The sequence below is a fragment of the Perissodus microlepis genome, chromosome 14 (assembly GCF_051167445.1).
Source record: "Perissodus microlepis isolate ML-2025 ecotype Zambia chromosome 14, ASM5116744v1, whole genome shotgun sequence".
Classification (NCBI taxonomy): domain Eukaryota; kingdom Metazoa; phylum Chordata; class Actinopteri; order Cichliformes; family Cichlidae; genus Perissodus; species Perissodus microlepis.
Window position 1 is genome coordinate 7,804,275 of NC_140474.1, and position 18,679 is coordinate 7,822,953.

General features: G+C 38.4%; 1 protein-coding gene across 2 annotated transcripts in view; it reads right to left on the reverse strand.

Moving 5' to 3' along the window:
- Positions 1-18,677, reverse strand: part of gab2 (GRB2-associated binding protein 2) — a 35,598-nt gene extending 16,921 nt beyond the window's left edge. Inside the window, exons 1-2 of one of the 2 annotated variants that reach the window (XM_084950624.1) lie at positions 18,287-18,677; positions 4,017-4,317 (exon numbers count right to left, since the gene is read on the reverse strand). In XM_084950624.1, the coding sequence (XP_084806750.1) occupies positions 4,017-4,317; positions 18,287-18,358 (373 nt within the window). In that variant the 5' untranslated portion in view covers positions 18,359-18,677. The remainder of the gene's footprint in view (positions 1-4,016; positions 4,318-18,286) is intronic. The other variant, XM_084950623.1, reaches the window with a different exon arrangement.
- Positions 18,678-18,679: the final 2 nt, after the last annotated feature.

Sequence of the window (18,679 nt, forward strand, 5' to 3'; positions counted from 1 at the left end):
TAAAATATCTTTACAGCTAAAGGATGTTTATCATATTTGATTTTCTGTTAGCTTCAGTGAGCATCCGCATATGCTAGCACCTTCATGAAAATATAATCACAAAACACACAAATGAAAGATTGAGCAACCGATCAGATTTCAGCAATTAACAACAGTTGATTTGTTGCATGGTTAAATGGCTCACCCCCATGAGTGCTATGTGTTCATGGCACGATTGAGATCAGAGAGGTTGCAGGAAGAATACTGATGCAGGCACAAGGTCACAAGGTTGCATCGTTACTGCACGCCTCCTCGTCCCCTCCACTTCTCTTACTAACAAACATTTGCTCAGTGACCTCAACGTTTTCACTCAACGTTTTCACAAACAGGCAGTTTCTTCCAGCTGGAATGTGCTGAAAAAAAATACAAGAGCTACCACAAGGCAGGAACGTGTTGTCAGAACGGTACTGAAAAATTTCAACAGCAGTTTTGGTTATTAGCTAAAATATAATCCAGACTACTTACATCCTTTTTTGACCATAATTACTGGCACTTCTGTTGGCAGTCAATTATCTGTGGTTGACAAAAGCCCAGCTGGGGTCACTAATGGCAAAGATACTTCCGGCTGTTCCTTTATTCACATAAAGAAGCCATAGGGCCTAGCTCCTAAAGTTTTTAAGAAGTATTATATAAAAAAATATTCTGCTTTACACTACTTACTACATTACTTTTGTATTAAAGCAGAAATGTTCAGTTTCATGTATTATTAACTTGAATTAAGGTTTGCAACCGTTTTAGAAAAAGGTTCATATTTTCCCCACTTAAAGAGAATTTCACAAAAAATGTTGTGGTGATGGTGGTTATGCTGTTGAAATACAAGACATTTCCTCTTCAGATGCTACGAGACACAATGTGGTGACAGCACTGGTGAGTTTTTCTGATATTCTGGACTGGGTGCAGTTTGTACTTTGCTGTTAAATTTTTATCAGAGCAAAAAATTCAAAATAATGTGCCTATCTGAACTCTTCTAAAGCACTAGGCCATACTACTATTCTTGACTCTTCATCTACTATGTGACCTGAAGTCAGGCAGTTGTACAAGGATTTATGAGTCGGCACATTTGATGATTTTTGCATTAAAAAAACCACATGATTACTGACTTGACAAATAGTAATAAAATAGTAATTTAAAAAAGCACATTACTGTAATGTGATGTCAGTAATGCAATACTGTTTTGTAACGCACACAAAAAATTCAAATGTAATCTTTAAACAAATAAAAACTCTGGATATAGGGTTTGTAGAGCTTTTAAAGCCCTTTAAGGTAAACTTTAGATTTTGCTCTGTATAAATGAAGGACTTTACAGTGTACATTACTGGATCTTGGAGTAATAGTTTTTTTTTCCACACTGAGTCCGAATTCTTTACTAATTGTATCAACATGCCCCTGCTTTTTCAACAGGACAGCAGTACTGAAAGGCAAAATGTGCAACACTAGCTAACTGCACAGTGAGCGAGTGTTGATAGATGCAGTTGAAGATGTGATCATTTATTTTCACTGAGACACTGAGAACAAGCTGATAGCAAACAAGGCACCAGGCAGGCGGTACTACCAGGAAAGGAAGGATGGATCTGCATGAAAGTCAACAACTTACTCCCTGGAAAATTCTGACCTGTGCACGAAACTCTTGTGTAAAGCTAGTTTTACAAGGAAGTTAAATGTGGACTGATCTTGAGATGTGTGTGGTGATAAATTTTTGTATCTAGTAACAGATGGGAAAGAGACCAGGATGAAGAGGCAATGCTTTTTAATTAAAAAAAACACACACACACACAAAAAACAATAGATTTAGCTTGTCTGGGTGGGGGAGGAGTGATATACAAAATATTTTAATCTTCAAAAAAAGACTCCTTTTATATCACACATAGCTACAACACCTATTCTACTGTTACGCTCCATTTTAGCCCCCGTTTGCCCCTCCCAGCACGTCAGCACGCATGATAATTAGCCAATATCAGTTATTTATGTAACCACGGTAACTCTTTGAGGTACTGTTGACTGCGAGCCATCAGTGTAGCTGCTAAGAATACCCTGTAGCCACAGGTGGCTACTAACATTTAGAGTGGTTATTTTGCATTTAAATATTGCAAAAATAAAGTAACGTGCTAAGCTTTAACTCATGTAAATGGTTATTTTTGTTGTCATAAAATCTTCACTTCAGTGGTTTACATTAGTGTAAATGGGCAGCTTTTATTTCACTACTTTAGGCCCCTATAGTAATTTTGTCATCTCCACCAGTACTGCTGTGAAAAAGGCCAGAAGCATGACTGTATTAAGTCCCGTGACCATTTTTTTCATGGTAATCAAATTTTGCTCGCTGTTGTCAATTATCACCCCATCCAATCATACACTGAACATGACTTCCACATAGCTAGCCAAACCAAATATGGTCACTTTCAGTTCAGAAACAATACCAAACGCCAGGACAGCAATGACCGAAATGCCAAATGCAAAGCTTAAAAATAGTAGCCGACAAACGGTACTGTCATGAAGGGGAACCATGGGAGCACAAGAATTTTTAAGAAAGATGAATTGGAAAAAATCCCCCGAACAAACATTTTCATGCCCATCTCCAGCATTAAAACACTTGAAGTACTTATTAGTTCTAGTTTGCCATGCTAATTAAAATCAGAGTTTATCTGAAGATGAAAACCCTCAAGCACAAACAATACCAGGAATCGAGATTCCTTCAAGTGGCTTTTCAGAGAATTCACTTAGACAAAAAAGGATGTTAAATTACAATTTATCATCTAATAGTATAAAAATAGAACCTGACTGTCACTGACTAAATAGTTCTGTGAATACAACGAAATAGTTACTTCCCTGTGAAAAGGCTGATGTGGTGTGCACACTAAAGAGGCTGTACTCACTACAGCAGTTGTCATGACATACACACTTTCCAAACCCACTCCCTTAGCCTTACTCTGCTGGCCATAGTTGATACAATTTCAAATTCATCACAGGACTTTCATAATTATTGAACGTGAACCAAAGAGCTCTCCTCATAATGTGAGGATTATTACACTCTTCCTAGTTGTTTTTAATTCCACACCTGGTCATATTGCATGTTACACATGATCAACCATGTGCACAAAGACTAACGTCCACCAGCTGCCAGATGGCGGGAAAACAACAGCAAGAATATAATCTGGATAGGTTGGAATAAAAATAATAAAAATGCAGAGCATCGTGAGCTATAGTAACTGTAGCTACATATTTATATTTACTGTAACTATGGAGATATTTTTACATACACCAAAAATCTTGATCTATGGATTGTCATCTATAAAGGCAATCCATTCACATGTACAATGGATCGTAACTTAAGCAGTACCAAAATCTATATCAAAAACAAACTTTTAAAATATCTCATAACCAGAAAAAAAACCATTCTGGATATAAAAAAGTAGAGGGATGACCATTTCTTTAAAAATAAAAAAATATAGGAAAAATCTGTATCAGTCTCAGACAATGTGTCTATTTATTTGACAGAAATGTTGCCATTGACATTATGCGGTTAAATCTCTGTTCAAAGTTCAAATAACATGCAAAAGTACAACAGAGGATTCATAAAAGACAGATGACTATATTCTGCTTTATAAAACTGTATTAAACTGTATACATTGTTATATGATTATTTTTGGAGTGTTTATTTATTAAAAGCATTAAGTGATATTTTTAAGCTTTCCTGAAAAGCAGAAAAGAAGCAATGCATCCCTTTAACATCTTAAGTGAGTTGTTTTTTGGTTATTTTGGTCTGTAAAAGATTTTTTGAAAATTTGAATTCAAGGCAGACTAAATAACAGACCAACAGCAAATTAATTGTCTTGGCTAGCCCAAGAGATAATACATGGCAATACAAAGTAAAATTCTCAGAGATTTATTTTAGTGAATTAAAGATTTTAAAAAAGAGGATAGAAGGAAAGACAAACAGAAACCGAGGCTGATAGATGAGCAACTGTGTTTCTGTTCCCTACCGTGGCTGTCGTCCGACTGGTTGAAACCACACAGGTGGCAGATGGAGCGGACCCACTTGTTCATCTCTTCCTCAGTCTCAGCTACAAGATAGAAAGTGCGGTCTACAGTCTTGATGTCAAATACATAGCTGTCCTGGAACTCCTTCCTCTTAAAGGTCAGGCCTGCATCGACCTGTTCACAGCACTGCAGGTCGATCACCCGAATGGGCTTCTTAGAGTGATCATTCTTGTAGTACTCCAGAACGTCAGGGTCACCACTCATGCGGCCACTGCGAAGTATAAACCAGCGTTTCTTCCATGCCTGGAAATGAGATTGAAAATGTAAGAACGTGAATCCAGAACAAAACAAAGCAAAACGAAACACAAATACCAAATTATACAAAAGTTTTATTTAAAAAAAAAAAATATATATACAGACATATATACAAAAATATATACATTGTCATATATACATATATATGTTTATATAAACACACACAATATATAGTTGGACTGTAAGCGTTGCACAAAAAGGCAAAAGCTATTTCTGCACATACGCGGTTATGTGTGGTTTGTATGTGTGTTAGACACTGTGGGGTGAGGGGGCAGCAGGTGTTTGCTCTCTCCCAACGTATTTCCTGTGCCGATATCCCTCCTTAGGCTGAGACTAGCAACGCTCCTCTAACACAGCTTCAGACTGCAGCCTCCTGCCACCTTAAAAACTGGTAATTCACACTTCTTCGGTCCAATCAAAATCATGCCACTTCTGCAAATCATCGTGTCAGTTTTTGTCTGAGTGTAAATAACCATCGTGCATCGTAACCACACGAAAAGCAGCAAAAGGTTCATATTTGATAATGTAAACAGCTATAATAACAAGAGAACTACAATGTCACACATTTCACACCATTAACATTGTTGTATGTATCAAATGGAAACGAGTAAAGGAAGAACGATGGCTTTCAATACAACAGTTCAATGTAGTTTTCCAGTGGCTGTCTAAAGGGACTCTGTGTTCTCTATGTTCAGAAACAAAAGAGGAAGATAGACCAGGAAGGCAAAGGAGGAGTAAAGGAGGGTTGGGGAGAGTAGGGGGAGACTTTTGGACATTTGCCATGATGCACTTCTGCAAGGCAATGTCTCACGTTCAGGCTGCTGACACACAGGATTCTGCAAGCACTCTCTCTCTCTCCATCAACACAGACACTGCTGCAAGGCTAACACCTCCCCCCAAACAGACACACACACACGGCAGAAAAATGGATTGTACTGATGTCTCTAGTGCCTTTCAGAAAGATTCCTAACCTCCTTGGAAAATAAGTATGCTAAATGTTTTATTTAGTTAGACCATTACTTCTGTGATGCAGAGGTCAGATTAATGGATGAAATAGCTTTGATATCTTTACCCTGCCCATGAAAACAAGCCTCAAATGAAATGAAGTAGTTAAGCATTTTGGTGATGTGAGAAATAAAGAGAGAAAAAAGAATACATGTATGGATAGCAACAGGGACCCATAAAGAGATTAGACCTGTTAGTTTTATGAAAAGGTGGTTGCCGCTGAAAAGTAAAACTTAGGAGAGAGCTGCTGCAATGCCGGCCTACATGCCTGGTCCAACAAAACAACCTAGACTGAATACTACTAAGACGAACAATCAATCACAGGCCCTTTGAGAGACCTGGAAAAAATCCAACATGATATTCCTTCTCGACTTCTCTAAGAGGCGTTAAAGCAGGCTGCATGTTCTTGATGCCATTTAGCACCTTTAGCCAAAAAGCTTAGATGCTGAAAAACCAGAAGCACGCCCACAAAGTAGGAAAAAAAAAAACTTCAAAAGGCACAACCAAAACTACATGTAGAAAATAGCAACTAGTGCAGCTGTTCCAATACCTCCACCCCAACTCACTGAAAGTAAGACACAGTCAGGTATTGAAGTACTTTGTGTTAGAGGGAAATGGCCATGGGGTGATACCTGACTTGCAAAAGGTAACCAATGTTATCAAGCTTTTGAGACCAAGAGAGAAAGTACTACTAATTTAGCAAAGCACCAAAAACACCAGGACCCAGATCTGCTCGAACAGTTCAAGGTGGATGAGTTTCAGTAACAACAACTAAAGTATTATCCTACTCTGACATTACCACCGTGAAATGAAGTATGTCCCATAGGCTAAAATGTTTGCAATAGCAAAATGCTTAACCTTATGTAATGTAACTAATATCACACCTTGTAGTAACATTAGTAGTCCAATATTTCATTCTGTGCCCTGTCAACAAAGTATAATGTTAACACTTTAAATAAATACATTTTTAAGCACATGGGATAATAATAATTTTGTTGTGTTATCAAAATGAGTATTGAGAACTGTATAATTCTACACTTATTGGTTCCACCTACTATATTTGTGTCATGATCTTCCTAGAGCATAGTCATACTACCTTTCTTTGATCAGATGCACAACTGACACCTTCAAATTTATTTCAAAGATATATCTTTCTAAAGAGATTTAACCAAATGCATCGCTTAGATTTGCTATTTTATGAATTTGCTGCGAGCTGTTCCCATTTTTTTTACTTTCTAAAATGTTTCACAAAATAATGTGTTAAACAGTGGTGTTTAATTACGATAAAGTACATTTCTGAGACAAGCGTCATCATACCAATGGTTATTTTGACATTCTTTCTTGAACACATACTCTTTTCTGTTTTTTTCCAGGAAGTGCAGATTGTTATGTTATATTCGGCGTCTAACTGAAGTTCTCCTGAGGTACTAGTTTGCAATACTGTCTGTTTATTTTCTTTCAGACTGATAAACTGATAAAAGCTGTAGGCAGTATTATCTTAATAGTCTTGATAGTACAGCTGTGCTGCTGTACCACTAACCCCATATTCAGGAAGTAGAAAGAAGTGTGAACAACATAATCAGCAGCATCTTCATGAAATGTAATGCTGTGAAACATGTATTAGGTCATTTCTTGCTATGAGATGTTTTTTTAATGTTTACTTATACTGATAATAATACCAAAGGTTGTGTGGAAACTGTCAGCAGTAATACTCCTCAAATTTGCACCTAAATGCTTCTGCTGGCGTATGAACTTATTTCACAGAAATAGAAACACAGGGGAGTTATCACACTCCTCCAAAAGAACCAAGCAGAGCACCATTTAAAGAAAAAAGAAAAACCACAAACAAAAACAAAGTTCTGCAAAGCTCTTTGATTCAATGCTATTGCAGTGCATTAAAAAAATCTCCATAACTCTTGCGAACCCCATTTAAATATTTTTGCCTTTTCTGGAAAGACAGAGCATCACTTAATTGAGACCTGGAGAACTGCCCAGTTTCAAAAGGTCAGTGCAACCCAGTTGGGTTATTCCTGGTATCCCTCGGTTGCAACCAGCACATTAAAACAGGACAGCTCTCAACAACAGAGTGAAGAAAATGTATCTAGAAATCTTTATGCTAATAAGAACATTACTCAGTTGTTGGGAAATGAAGCTGTTGCTTACGAACAAATCACAACTCGCATAAAATAAAGGGGAAGACTAAAAACAACAGTTACACGTCATGTTAAGCTTCCCACGAAATGCAATATTATCTTAATAATGTCTTTCCCAGTGAACTGAATCATAAGGGAGTAAGACACAAGGAAACGAGCATACCCACCCCACTGCCTGTACTACAGAGCATGTCTAAGCACATCAATCACACTGTAAGTAGTGGGAAACAAGGGCTGAAGCTGTAAAATAGTCTGTATTCTCCCATCTCTCTAAGCTGGATGAGAGATGTGTTTAAGCTGCATCAGTGTTTAGCAAAAAAAAAAAAAAAAAAAGGGCGGGGGGTGTCTCAGCACAGAAATAATGCCATAAATAACGCCCTTGTTAACAACTAGACCGGGTAGTTCATGGGACCAGTGAGAGAGCTCTAGGCCAGGCCACTGATCACACTCAAAACTAACATGGTGACAGAGAGTTGCACCATTGTCTGAGCAATGTACTGCAAACTATACAGGACATGTGGCATCTCCCATGTACTAGTATTGTTTCATCAAGTCAAAGTCTAATAAAGAAGAAGCAGAAAACAGGACAACAGTTCTGTGTAAAGCACAACACAAAAATGTTAATGCTAGTGAAAGCACAACAGCCCCCCCCCCCCCCGCCTGAGCACTTTAAGGTTTCCAAGAATTCAATCATCATTATTCGATCATCCAATAAAAGCTTGATATTACCTTGTTTCAGCAGTGTCGTTTGTCCTGTGCTGATGGCAGCCGGCTACAGGTACAGAAACAGCAGCGGCATACAAAAGACAATGTGTGCATGTACTGTAGATGGATAGGAAGGAAAACACTCAATACCAAAACCATACAAAACAATTCTATGACTGTGGTTGCATCTAAAAATAGGACTAAAACTAGCTAATATTGCTGGCTCCTTTTGTTATTTAGGATGTTTTTTTTGGCAGACTTTGAAACCAATTGTGTAGGAAAACAAACCAACTCAGAAATAAGCTCCCACTTCACAGAAATAGAAGGACGCAGTTATCTGGTATGTGTTTTATATCAAACTTAGCATCATAAATACAGTGTCATCCAAAAAATGTATTGTACTGGCTCGTCTACTGTAAAACACAGTAAAAACAGGCTCTGTCTGATGTACGTGAACAAAGAGCCTCGCAGTGCCAATTACACAGTCTAATGAACTTGGAGATGGCCGTGGCCTAAACAATTATCTAAGGTGTGCCTTTTACAACACTACAGCAATACATAGTGTGTGGTTAGTAGTAGGCTGTGTCAACAGGCTGGATGGCGTACATCAGTCAACATGTTTTTAAATGTGCATGAGCAAACAGTCATGACAAACTATGCTATCCAAGCTAGGGGTTAGAATAGTCTTGTTTACATCTGGTACTATTAAAGGAGTGAAAGAAGAGACAACAGGTTGTGTTTCTTTGACTGTACCTCCTCTGGTTTACCGGATGCTGTAGTACATACACACACTACACAGCTGCACAAACACTGGCACTGTAGAACTGCAGCAGACCCTCTGTAATCACCCTGTGTGTCTTTGTGTACATTTTCTAATCTACTACCAGCTTTTATTATGGTCACGTTGTGGAAAAGGGAATTACATCATGTCATCTTTACTTGGTTTAAGCTGAATTGGACACCTCGGCCGGCGTGCCCTTGTTTAATAGCGCTCACACACTAAAAACACCTGAGAGACGGCACGAAAACAAACAGGTGCTTGCTCATTGCCAGTGAAGTAAAGTAAAAAGCGATAAACAGGATTCGCTGGTCACTTTTACCTCCCATGAAATCTTATTTGTGAAATTCATTAATAATACTAGGCAACAAGGAGTGCTCATACAGTGTTAGCATGATGTAGCTTTTCATTTCACTCATCCTAAGCAACTGTCAATTATAGTAGCCCTCCTACAAAAAAACCATATTTATCCTATAACAGTGAAATGAAGAAGGAATATTTAATACACAATACTTTAATTTTTGTGCCTGTCATATGCTGCTTGATTATGGTTTAAAAGAAAAATCTTTCAACAAAAAACAACAGTGAGGATGACTTTGCAACATGTGAATTAGGAAGGACAATGGTTAAAATGACCGTGACTCTGTGAGTAAATGCCTAAACACTTGTGATTCCAGTTTATGCGAGAGGAGACAAAGCTGGATACACAATGACAACAGAGCCCTGATTATCCAGTCCCAATCAATAGCAGGTCACACATAACAACACATTGTAGGAGCAGGCTGGAGTTTGAGCAAGTGAGGGAATGTGATCGAGATTAAGCTGAAGAATAGCACACGGCCATCTACACAGCACAAAAACACAGCGTAATCTGAATTATTCTTGAAGACTCCTAGAAAACAAAACAATGACATACTCAATCTGCAAGAGAGGAGAATGATAATCCACTAAAAGTAAGTTTGTCTTATCTGTGCTTAAAAGGTACCATTCATCTGTATTTATCTATACGACATCCATTTATATAATCTTACACAAGCCACAAATGGTTCTTTGGAAGCTGTAGAGTTCACATGGGTTCTACGTTGGCTCTGAGTAAGATGTTAAGCAGACAAAGTTTATAAAAGACATTCTGGAGCACTTGCAATAAATTCAGGTTACAAACAAAATGTGCCAACGGTATGCATCGTTAGCCGCTACATTTACTGAGTGGAGAAGAGTGGGACGCAGCTTTGTCCCGGCCTTGTGCCCAGTAAGGTAAACATGAAAAAATGTTAAACAGAAGAGTTTCTGTGAGTATAAACTACTGGGGAATATAGCAAATGCATTAGAGCACTCCTGCAATTTAAATCAAAGCACTCATGTTTCCCAATAGTCAAAACACTAGCCTTGGAAGGACAGCAGCTGGAATACATAACACATAAAGATAAGGCTTAAACATGCCCATAAATTCTCGTAAGTTAATAAAAGGTCAGAGGTGAGCTAGAGACTGCAAATACAGACTAGGTCCTCTGAACACAACTTCATATGCAGAGTAGAGCCTCATACCTTTGAGCTTTCATAACATTTTAGCAAATAGGATTCCAAATACCATGCCATCACATCACTATGACAGACAGCCTCATCGCACAGGTGTGACGATGATCAAGAGAGATGCAACATTTGGTACCTACTGCTCTCATTCACTCGCTTTACGGGGGCGATGATCTGCAAAATCTGCAACACAGCCTTTGAAAAACAACCTCTAAAAAGCTCTCAGTAGATATAATCAGCCTCAATTGATGGTTGAACAGTTGCATCATTATGAAAATGAGTAATCGCTCGCCATGTCTCCGTATCAGAAAAAGGCTGGGCTTATTTAGATGAGCCCACCCTGACAGTTTAACTAACGGGAAGCATTATCTTTAATCAGAACTCTTTGTGTTGCTTCCTCTGCCATCTGCGTCAGCTTGTACACGTCTACGCGAATGTGCTGTGAACATCTCCTGATCTTTCTAATTCCTTGCAAGGTGGTTTTATATATCTTATATATAGTGAATTAGACGCCTCTGGAATGGAAGTGGTCCTGTGAGCAGAAACATTTCCATACAAGGAGAAAATCTGACCACAGTGAGGTTTTTGTTGGAGAATCACTCAAATGGATTTGCAAGCTACATGTCTATGAGGCCATGTGCATCACTGAAGTCAGCCACCGACATTTTTGTCAAGGTCTTACTGAAAGTTTTGTGTAACACAATATAGATGTATTTTTTTTGTTTGTTTTGTTTGAGAATAAGATGATCAAATAAATTAGCATTTTAATTTCATGATGCTGCTTTTTAATGACCAACAATTTTTCTTTTTTTTTTTTACAAGTTTTACAAGTTCTTCTATTATTTTTATGTGCTCAGTTTTCATGGTCCTTTTGCCTTAATGGTAAGAATTTCTTTTTTGTATGAATCAAAAATATACAGCCACTTTGCCGTGTTGCTATAATTCGTGGTGTGAAATAGCGTTTGTATTTTTAAATTTGGGAGAAATAACCTTTAAGACTGGACAAAACCTGAATATGAACTTTACTTAAGGCAGCAGACAGATGATTTGCAAAATACTATTAATTAAGCTATAATTTAAAGAGACACCAATGTAGTACATTTAATAAGTGGCACATTTAATGAACATTTTACAACTTAAAATGAATAAATGTAGTTGTTAAATTAGATTTACAAGGCACTAATTCCCAACATCCTGGCTAACTTTACATTAAAACTTTACATCCCCAATATTACACAGAGAAAATCAACGAGTCCCTCTGAGCAAGCACAATGACTGTGGGGAGAAAAGTTTCCTCTCACATGAAGAGACCTCCAGCAGAGCCAGACCCAGAGAGGTGGCCCTCTGCCTGGACCAGTTGGGAAAGTGAAGAAAGAAAAGAAAAGCACAGAGAGATGAAAACAGACAAAAATAAAATAAACACTTGGCAGGTTTCTGGGTCCAGCAACAGCAAATCAGGGACAGACCTGATCCAGAGCTATCAATGACTGTATTAAAAGACATATATTATTTAAAGATAGGTGCTAAATACTTAACATTTGCTTTATCATCTTGACTTTTTTTGTGCCAGAAATAATCATGGTGAAGATCCCTAAAGAAATCATGTGGTTACAGTTGCTCCAGTAACAGACTGAACAGAATTACATAATACAACATATTAAAAAGTCACAAAAATAATAATAATAATAAATAATAATAATAATATTCAAGAAATTAAATATATATATAGAAAACTGTAAAACTGTTATTTTCACTGTAGATGATGTGCAAAAGGGTGTAACTATTGCACTGTGCACTGTGCATTAGATGGAGACGTTGTACAGCTACTGGCAGGAATGATTTCCTGTGTCGTTTAGTGGTGCATTTAGGTAATCTCAGCCTCTCACTGAACATGCTCCTGTGACTGGACAGCACGTCATAGAGTCGTCATGGACATCATATCATTATCCACGTTGTCTTTTGCATGAACAAGAAATGGAACCAGTGGGAACCAAAAACATGTTTTCAGCAACACTGACATAACAAATAAATACAATTTCTGAATTTTTCAACAAAATGCCCAACTAAAGATAATAAGAGGAGATATTCAGAATTAACTGCCCCATCAAAAACAAAACAGAACAAGCTCAGGGAGGGGGTATCGACCAAGCCTCCAGATTCCAAGATCTCAATCCAGTCGAGCGTCAGCTAATGCACCTGAACAGGCCCAAACTGTGGAAGCCCCAAAACATAACCAGCAGTCAATGTCCCTGCGCCAGACACCACAGGGTATTCCCAGGAGACACATGTCCATGTCTCAACTGATTAAAGCTTTTTTGGCAGCATGAAGGAGAGCTAGAAAATATTAGGCATCAGGTTTTAATGTTAGCTCTGTGGTGTAGTGCCCTAGAAGTCTATATTTATACACTGGTTACAAACATTACTCATTAGTTTATTCTTATCTAAACTCAGTTGTTGGAAATTTCAGTACCTATAACTGGCATGCAATGACTCATCCATGTCTAGATGTTCGTATGAAAGAAATGCCTAAGTGAGGTGCGAATGTAGCGATGATGATGTAAAAGCTTGTATTAGAAAAAGCTTAAGCTTAATTGATTTATTCAAATATTAATATTTTGTCTTTCTGTCTTTAACTCTTTTAGCATGTGACTTAGAATGATGTGAAAATCATCTATTATTAAAAAAAGCATTGTTATCAATAAAACATGTTAAACTCCCCCATACAAGTAGCCAGAATTAGAACACGTGATCTTATCATAAATATAAGACAAAACACTTGTTTTTTCCAGTGTATTACAATGTCCTCAAGCAAAATATTTACCAATGCCATATACAGAAACATATGCGTGCTTGTCACTGTTTTCATTATGACTGCCACAACCTGCACCACAACCTCAACCAAAAGTCACTTTGTTTTTCAAACTCCTACAAAGTACTGCCGAAAGGCAATGAGATTCACATAAAACAGAGACACAACAGCCTGTGTTTTGGCATATTTAAAGCATTTACTACACTTATATTTCATGGTATAAACACATTAACAACTCCTACAAAACTTTCTTAACTGGTAAAAGTTTGGCCAGTGCCGTCCCGCCTGTTTTTTCCACACATGGGTGCATTCCTCGAAGCTCATTTGAACTATCAACCATACTAATTTCTCGAAGATAGTTAATATTGAAATTTCAGTGAACGACACCTTTAAGATCCCACAGTTTGATGAACATCCAAAGAAGCGTGACAATATGAAAAACAAGCTGCTGTTATTAAAAAAAACAAAAAAACAACCACCTACTTATTTGCTTGCTGACTCAAATGTATGCTAGAAATACACATTTTCCCATCCTACCTTAATCTCAGTGTGTGGTATTGATAATCAGATCATTTCACTGAATGTTAAAAATATTCTAACTTGTGGGCGTAACTTGAATTATACTTAGATGTATGCCTCCGTTTGCTGGTGACAACAGCATGACAGCTCACTTGCTTCAGGAGGACGATCTAATGATAGTCATATGACATCCAAGTTTGAACTAAACGCGTGATTTGTGTCAATTATTCTACATTTGGATTTAATCAGTACAGAAACTAGATTCCTCTAAATGGAGAAAAAACTCCATACGTGGGTGAACATGAAACTAACCAGCATAAAGTTAATGCATGCACAACTTGCAGATGACGTCAGTGCATTTTTTTCCTAGACTGCTTTTACCACTTGGGTCAAAAATGAAAACAGAATAACCACGAGAGTTGTTTAGGTCAACTGTTTATGATCAAAGTTGTTGTAGTCTGACTAATTTTTATTTGAAGCACCATTATATTAAACCATGTGCGCTTTCTTAAATGTCATCAAAAAAGCATAAACGATCTCACTGTTAGTCCAAATCACAAAAGAAAAAAAAAATCAGTAGGCTCTAATTTCCTTCAGAAGGACACTATTTTGAGCTCGGCTCTTAAGGCTTTCATAAATGGAAACGCATTTATGTACGACTCACCAATTTAATTACTATTCCTGTCATGGGACTTTTTGCAATACTTCCTGTAGGTACCATCCAAAGGAAGTCTGGCATCTGCTATTGGTAGAATTACATTCTACGAGTTCATGGCAAAGCAGAGTATGGCATAACAAAGTTTCAAATCAGACCATGAAAAAATAAATATATATTTATAATCTGCATTCACTTCATTTAATGGACTGCCAATGAAAGAACACCAGACAAAATATATAAAAGAACAATCAGTATAACCCACCAAGCAAAACTAAAAATAATGAACAGATTATAAAGCAACAAAAAAAAATCACAGGTCAAACACAAGAACTCTTAAGTGAACATATCTAATGATTTTAGCAAAAAAAAATCATTAGATATCAATAGTGTCACTTAAAGCCACCCCAGTGTTGTGGGGGAAAAGGCCCACAGATGAGATGGAACAAGGAAAATGTCTGTGGAGTGCTGGTTGTCTGTCAAAGCAGGAACTGGGAGGTGTTTGGAGTTGACCTCTAAGGGCAAGGACTTCCCAAAGCCCCTCTGCAAAACAACAGCAGACCCGGCAGCTGACAGTGGGACACAGGCTGCTGCTCTGCTATGCCTGCCTTTAAACCTCACCGACTCCCCTCATCTCTCTTCCTCTCTTCTCCAGCGTGCCATCCACAAGGGAAAAAGTGCACAGCCTTTTAAAAGGGCAAGCGGGAGAAAGAAGACGCAAAAGATATCACCTTGCCGATATGATCTGTCTGGAATGTAGCAGCGCTTTACTGTATTTGAACAAACACGTCTGTGATGTCAGATACAACAACGGACAGATGGGGAGAGTTTAGCAAACAGCAGCTTGATCAGCCAGAGAGCAAGAAAGACAGTTTTTAATGTATGCAGTGTGAGTTACACTGTGCGTGATTAATATAGACAACTTATCATGACACATGTCAATACTGAAAGTATCTATTTAGGAAGAAACTAATGAGGAAGAAGCCAAAGAAGATTTTTTTTTCTTCTTTACAACAAGCCAAGAAAAACTAGTGCAAACTTTAGTGTTATTATTTGCAATGTATTGATTTTATAATGGGAAGATTGTTTAGTACACAGCAGCGACACGTAGAAGATTGTTTGCAGCTTCATATAGCAGACATGATTAAGCTCACTGTCTGACCACGAGTGATGAGTAAAAATTACCTCAGCCGAACTATGCAAGAGGAACTGGGAACACACTGGATTCGTCAGTTGTTTTCATGTTCTTTCTGCTTATTCTGGACGTTGTTCAAAAAAAGCAGCTGGGCCACTCCCACCCCCAGCATTAAAACACTGCCCACCTCTGGAACCTCAATCAGCCCCAAAGAGGAGATAAACTCCAACCAAGTGATTTACATTTAGACCATGACTTTTTTTGGTGTGAAAGAAGTGAAAATTAACCACACGTCTGCAAAGCCACTGTCACATGTTTGAGAGGGGCTGCATTTGTGAAGTGAGGAGCTGTTGTACAGTAAGTAAGTCACTGTGGCGAGTGATTCACATATACAATTAGAAAACCTTAAACTATGACTAGTCATTACATTGCATAAACATGCTGCCTCCTGTCTTCTCCACTAGTTGCATCCATGCTTTAACTGGCAGTGTTTTGCTTTGCACATGATTTGCATGTCGGGCCTGCAGTGGTAGTACCAGTTTTTACTCTCGCCCTACACTGGAGCAGATTCTACACTGCACTAAATGAGCTATGTGGCATATTTTCAGAAATCATCTGTGGAAGGTCGCGGGAGACGATAAATACAACGACCAACTATTTCATCAGCTAACTACTGATTAACAAACACAGGCCTCAGCTGGTTTGGGAAGGGCACGGTGGTACAAATGGTTGAATATTGACAGGGAAGTTGTTATTAAGGATTAAGATATTTTCATAAATAATCCCCTCTGATTGGCACGAATGAACTGAACATTTTAACATAAAACATGTCAGTTACAGCTCTAAAACAACACATTCCTTTCACCTCTTCTACTGACCGATCAAAGTAGCTACCACGTTCTCAAGCACAGCACACCTTCAGGAATGTCTGGAGTATTGTATCTGAAAATATCCCGCTACATTCACGTAATTGCATCAGATGACAGCAATACTGGTAAATAAATGGCCCTGATTGTCCATATAGCCTGACTTTAAGTGGAAGGAATGTCAGATGGACAGATGATCGCATTCACAAGTCTGCCTGTTCTGGACACTCCATCTCATGACTCTGTTTTCTGGCTGAAACAGTGTTTGTGTAGTTGTTTATAGGTTATTTTTCAGGGTGAGAAGCAGTGTGAGAAGGGCTCCGAGGCTGCTCCCTGCTTCCTTTCTTGCAGTCCATTATGTGGGCTCTATCTTGCCTTGAGAGGGTTTTTTTTCTCTCTCTCTCTCTGGTTGTTTATATAGTACTGTAACCAAGCAAATTTTTTTCCTCTGTAGTATTGCAGCTGCCTTTCCATACTGTCCATGGTGGTCTCTGTGTAAACATTAGCCAGCTTTAAGTGGAAGACAATGACTGAATGACCGGACAGCATCTGAAGACATTCAAGGATGGATTTCCAGATGAAACAGAGAGATGATATCATGGCAAAATCAGCTAGCAGGAACACGGAGAGGCCTGGTAACGCTACACCATACAAAAACAGTGGACAGCTGTATTTATAGGAGATTGTCTCATGGCTCTATCTGCCTTCATAAATCCTATTATCTGATTTGTAGCCATTCCCCTGCCTAGCATCCAGCAAGAGACCAGCAGCTTTGGCTTATATAGACTTATCAAAGCACTCAAGTGTTGTGACATTAGTTGACTTGGCTAGGATGAAAACTGGTCACATCAGTTGTTGATTAGACATTACCTCATCATATTTGGATAAAACCAAGCGACAGTTTGCGTGCATCTCAGCTCTTTAGCCAAAATTATAGACAGCTGTCATCTATTGCACAGGCTTACCTCCATGTTATTATCATACATCCCAGCGGGTGGCCTTTCATGTAAAATCTGCTGTCATTTCATGATTTTAGTGGACTCCACATCAAAATTATGACTATAAGACTAAAGCACAATTTCCACAATTTACTAAATGATGTTAGTTTTCTAAAATATTGCAAATTGTCTGCTGTTTACAATACAGAAGCAGTTAAGTGAGGGTTTAATATCAAGTGGACCTTGATGGTATGGTTCAATAAATCCTGCATAGAATCAATAACGTAATGCTCAGTATCCTCTTGTTTTGGTTTGTCTATATCTATGTTAGATGCGCGCACACACACACACACACACACACACACACACACACAACTGTACAGTCAGAAAGAGTGAAAAGATCACAGGAAACACAGAATACTGTCTCATCTGTGGGACATGAAGGTTTTAAAACTTTGCCCCTTTACACACTCTGTATTCACCGTTCTGCCTTCAGGCTTACATTACAGACCACCAAAGATCAGTAATCATTACAAACATTAGTTTGTTCACTGTGCAATCGGATTAAACCCAGGGACCTTTGAAAACCTTTTTGCATTTATTATCATTTTTTGTTGTTGTATATTAGTCGTTTCTTTTATTATGAGGGCGTGATGCTGTAAACTGTCTTCATGAGATCTTTACGAGTTAGAAAAAGGATGCACCGGCTACAAGTAAACTATACGAGTTTGACAGCAGTTAATATCAAATGACATGAACACAAAGAGTCACTTTGGCAGAGTGAGAAAGCAGACAAATCGGATAACTTCTGTACCGATCAAACTTCTAAACGTAGACAAACTAAACGGAAGTGCATTCACTTACATATCTTCTGAGTTTTTTCTCCGGTGGTGATTTTCTCAGCCAGCCTTGGAAGATGATTTCTCCGCCGCTCATGTTTGTCAGTGTCTGCTGCTTCTTCTCGCTCTGAAACTGCGGTTTGCCACTAGTACATGATGGCTCCTTAGGGCTTGCCTGTTCAAAGTGCTGTCGGGGTTTGGCTCTCCCTGCTGCTGTCTGCTCCCCCCATTTGATAAAAATCAAAGTAGTGATGGTCGGAGATTTAGACAGTCGCTCCCAATGGTACCGTGTAAAACAAGAGGCGTGCAAAACGGTGCGATTCAGCTTTTAGGCAATTACGCACGACCGGCTGACGAAGAGCCGCCGCCAAACTCAACTGATGCAGGGTGAGGAAGTATCATAGGGTGTCTGCAGTTT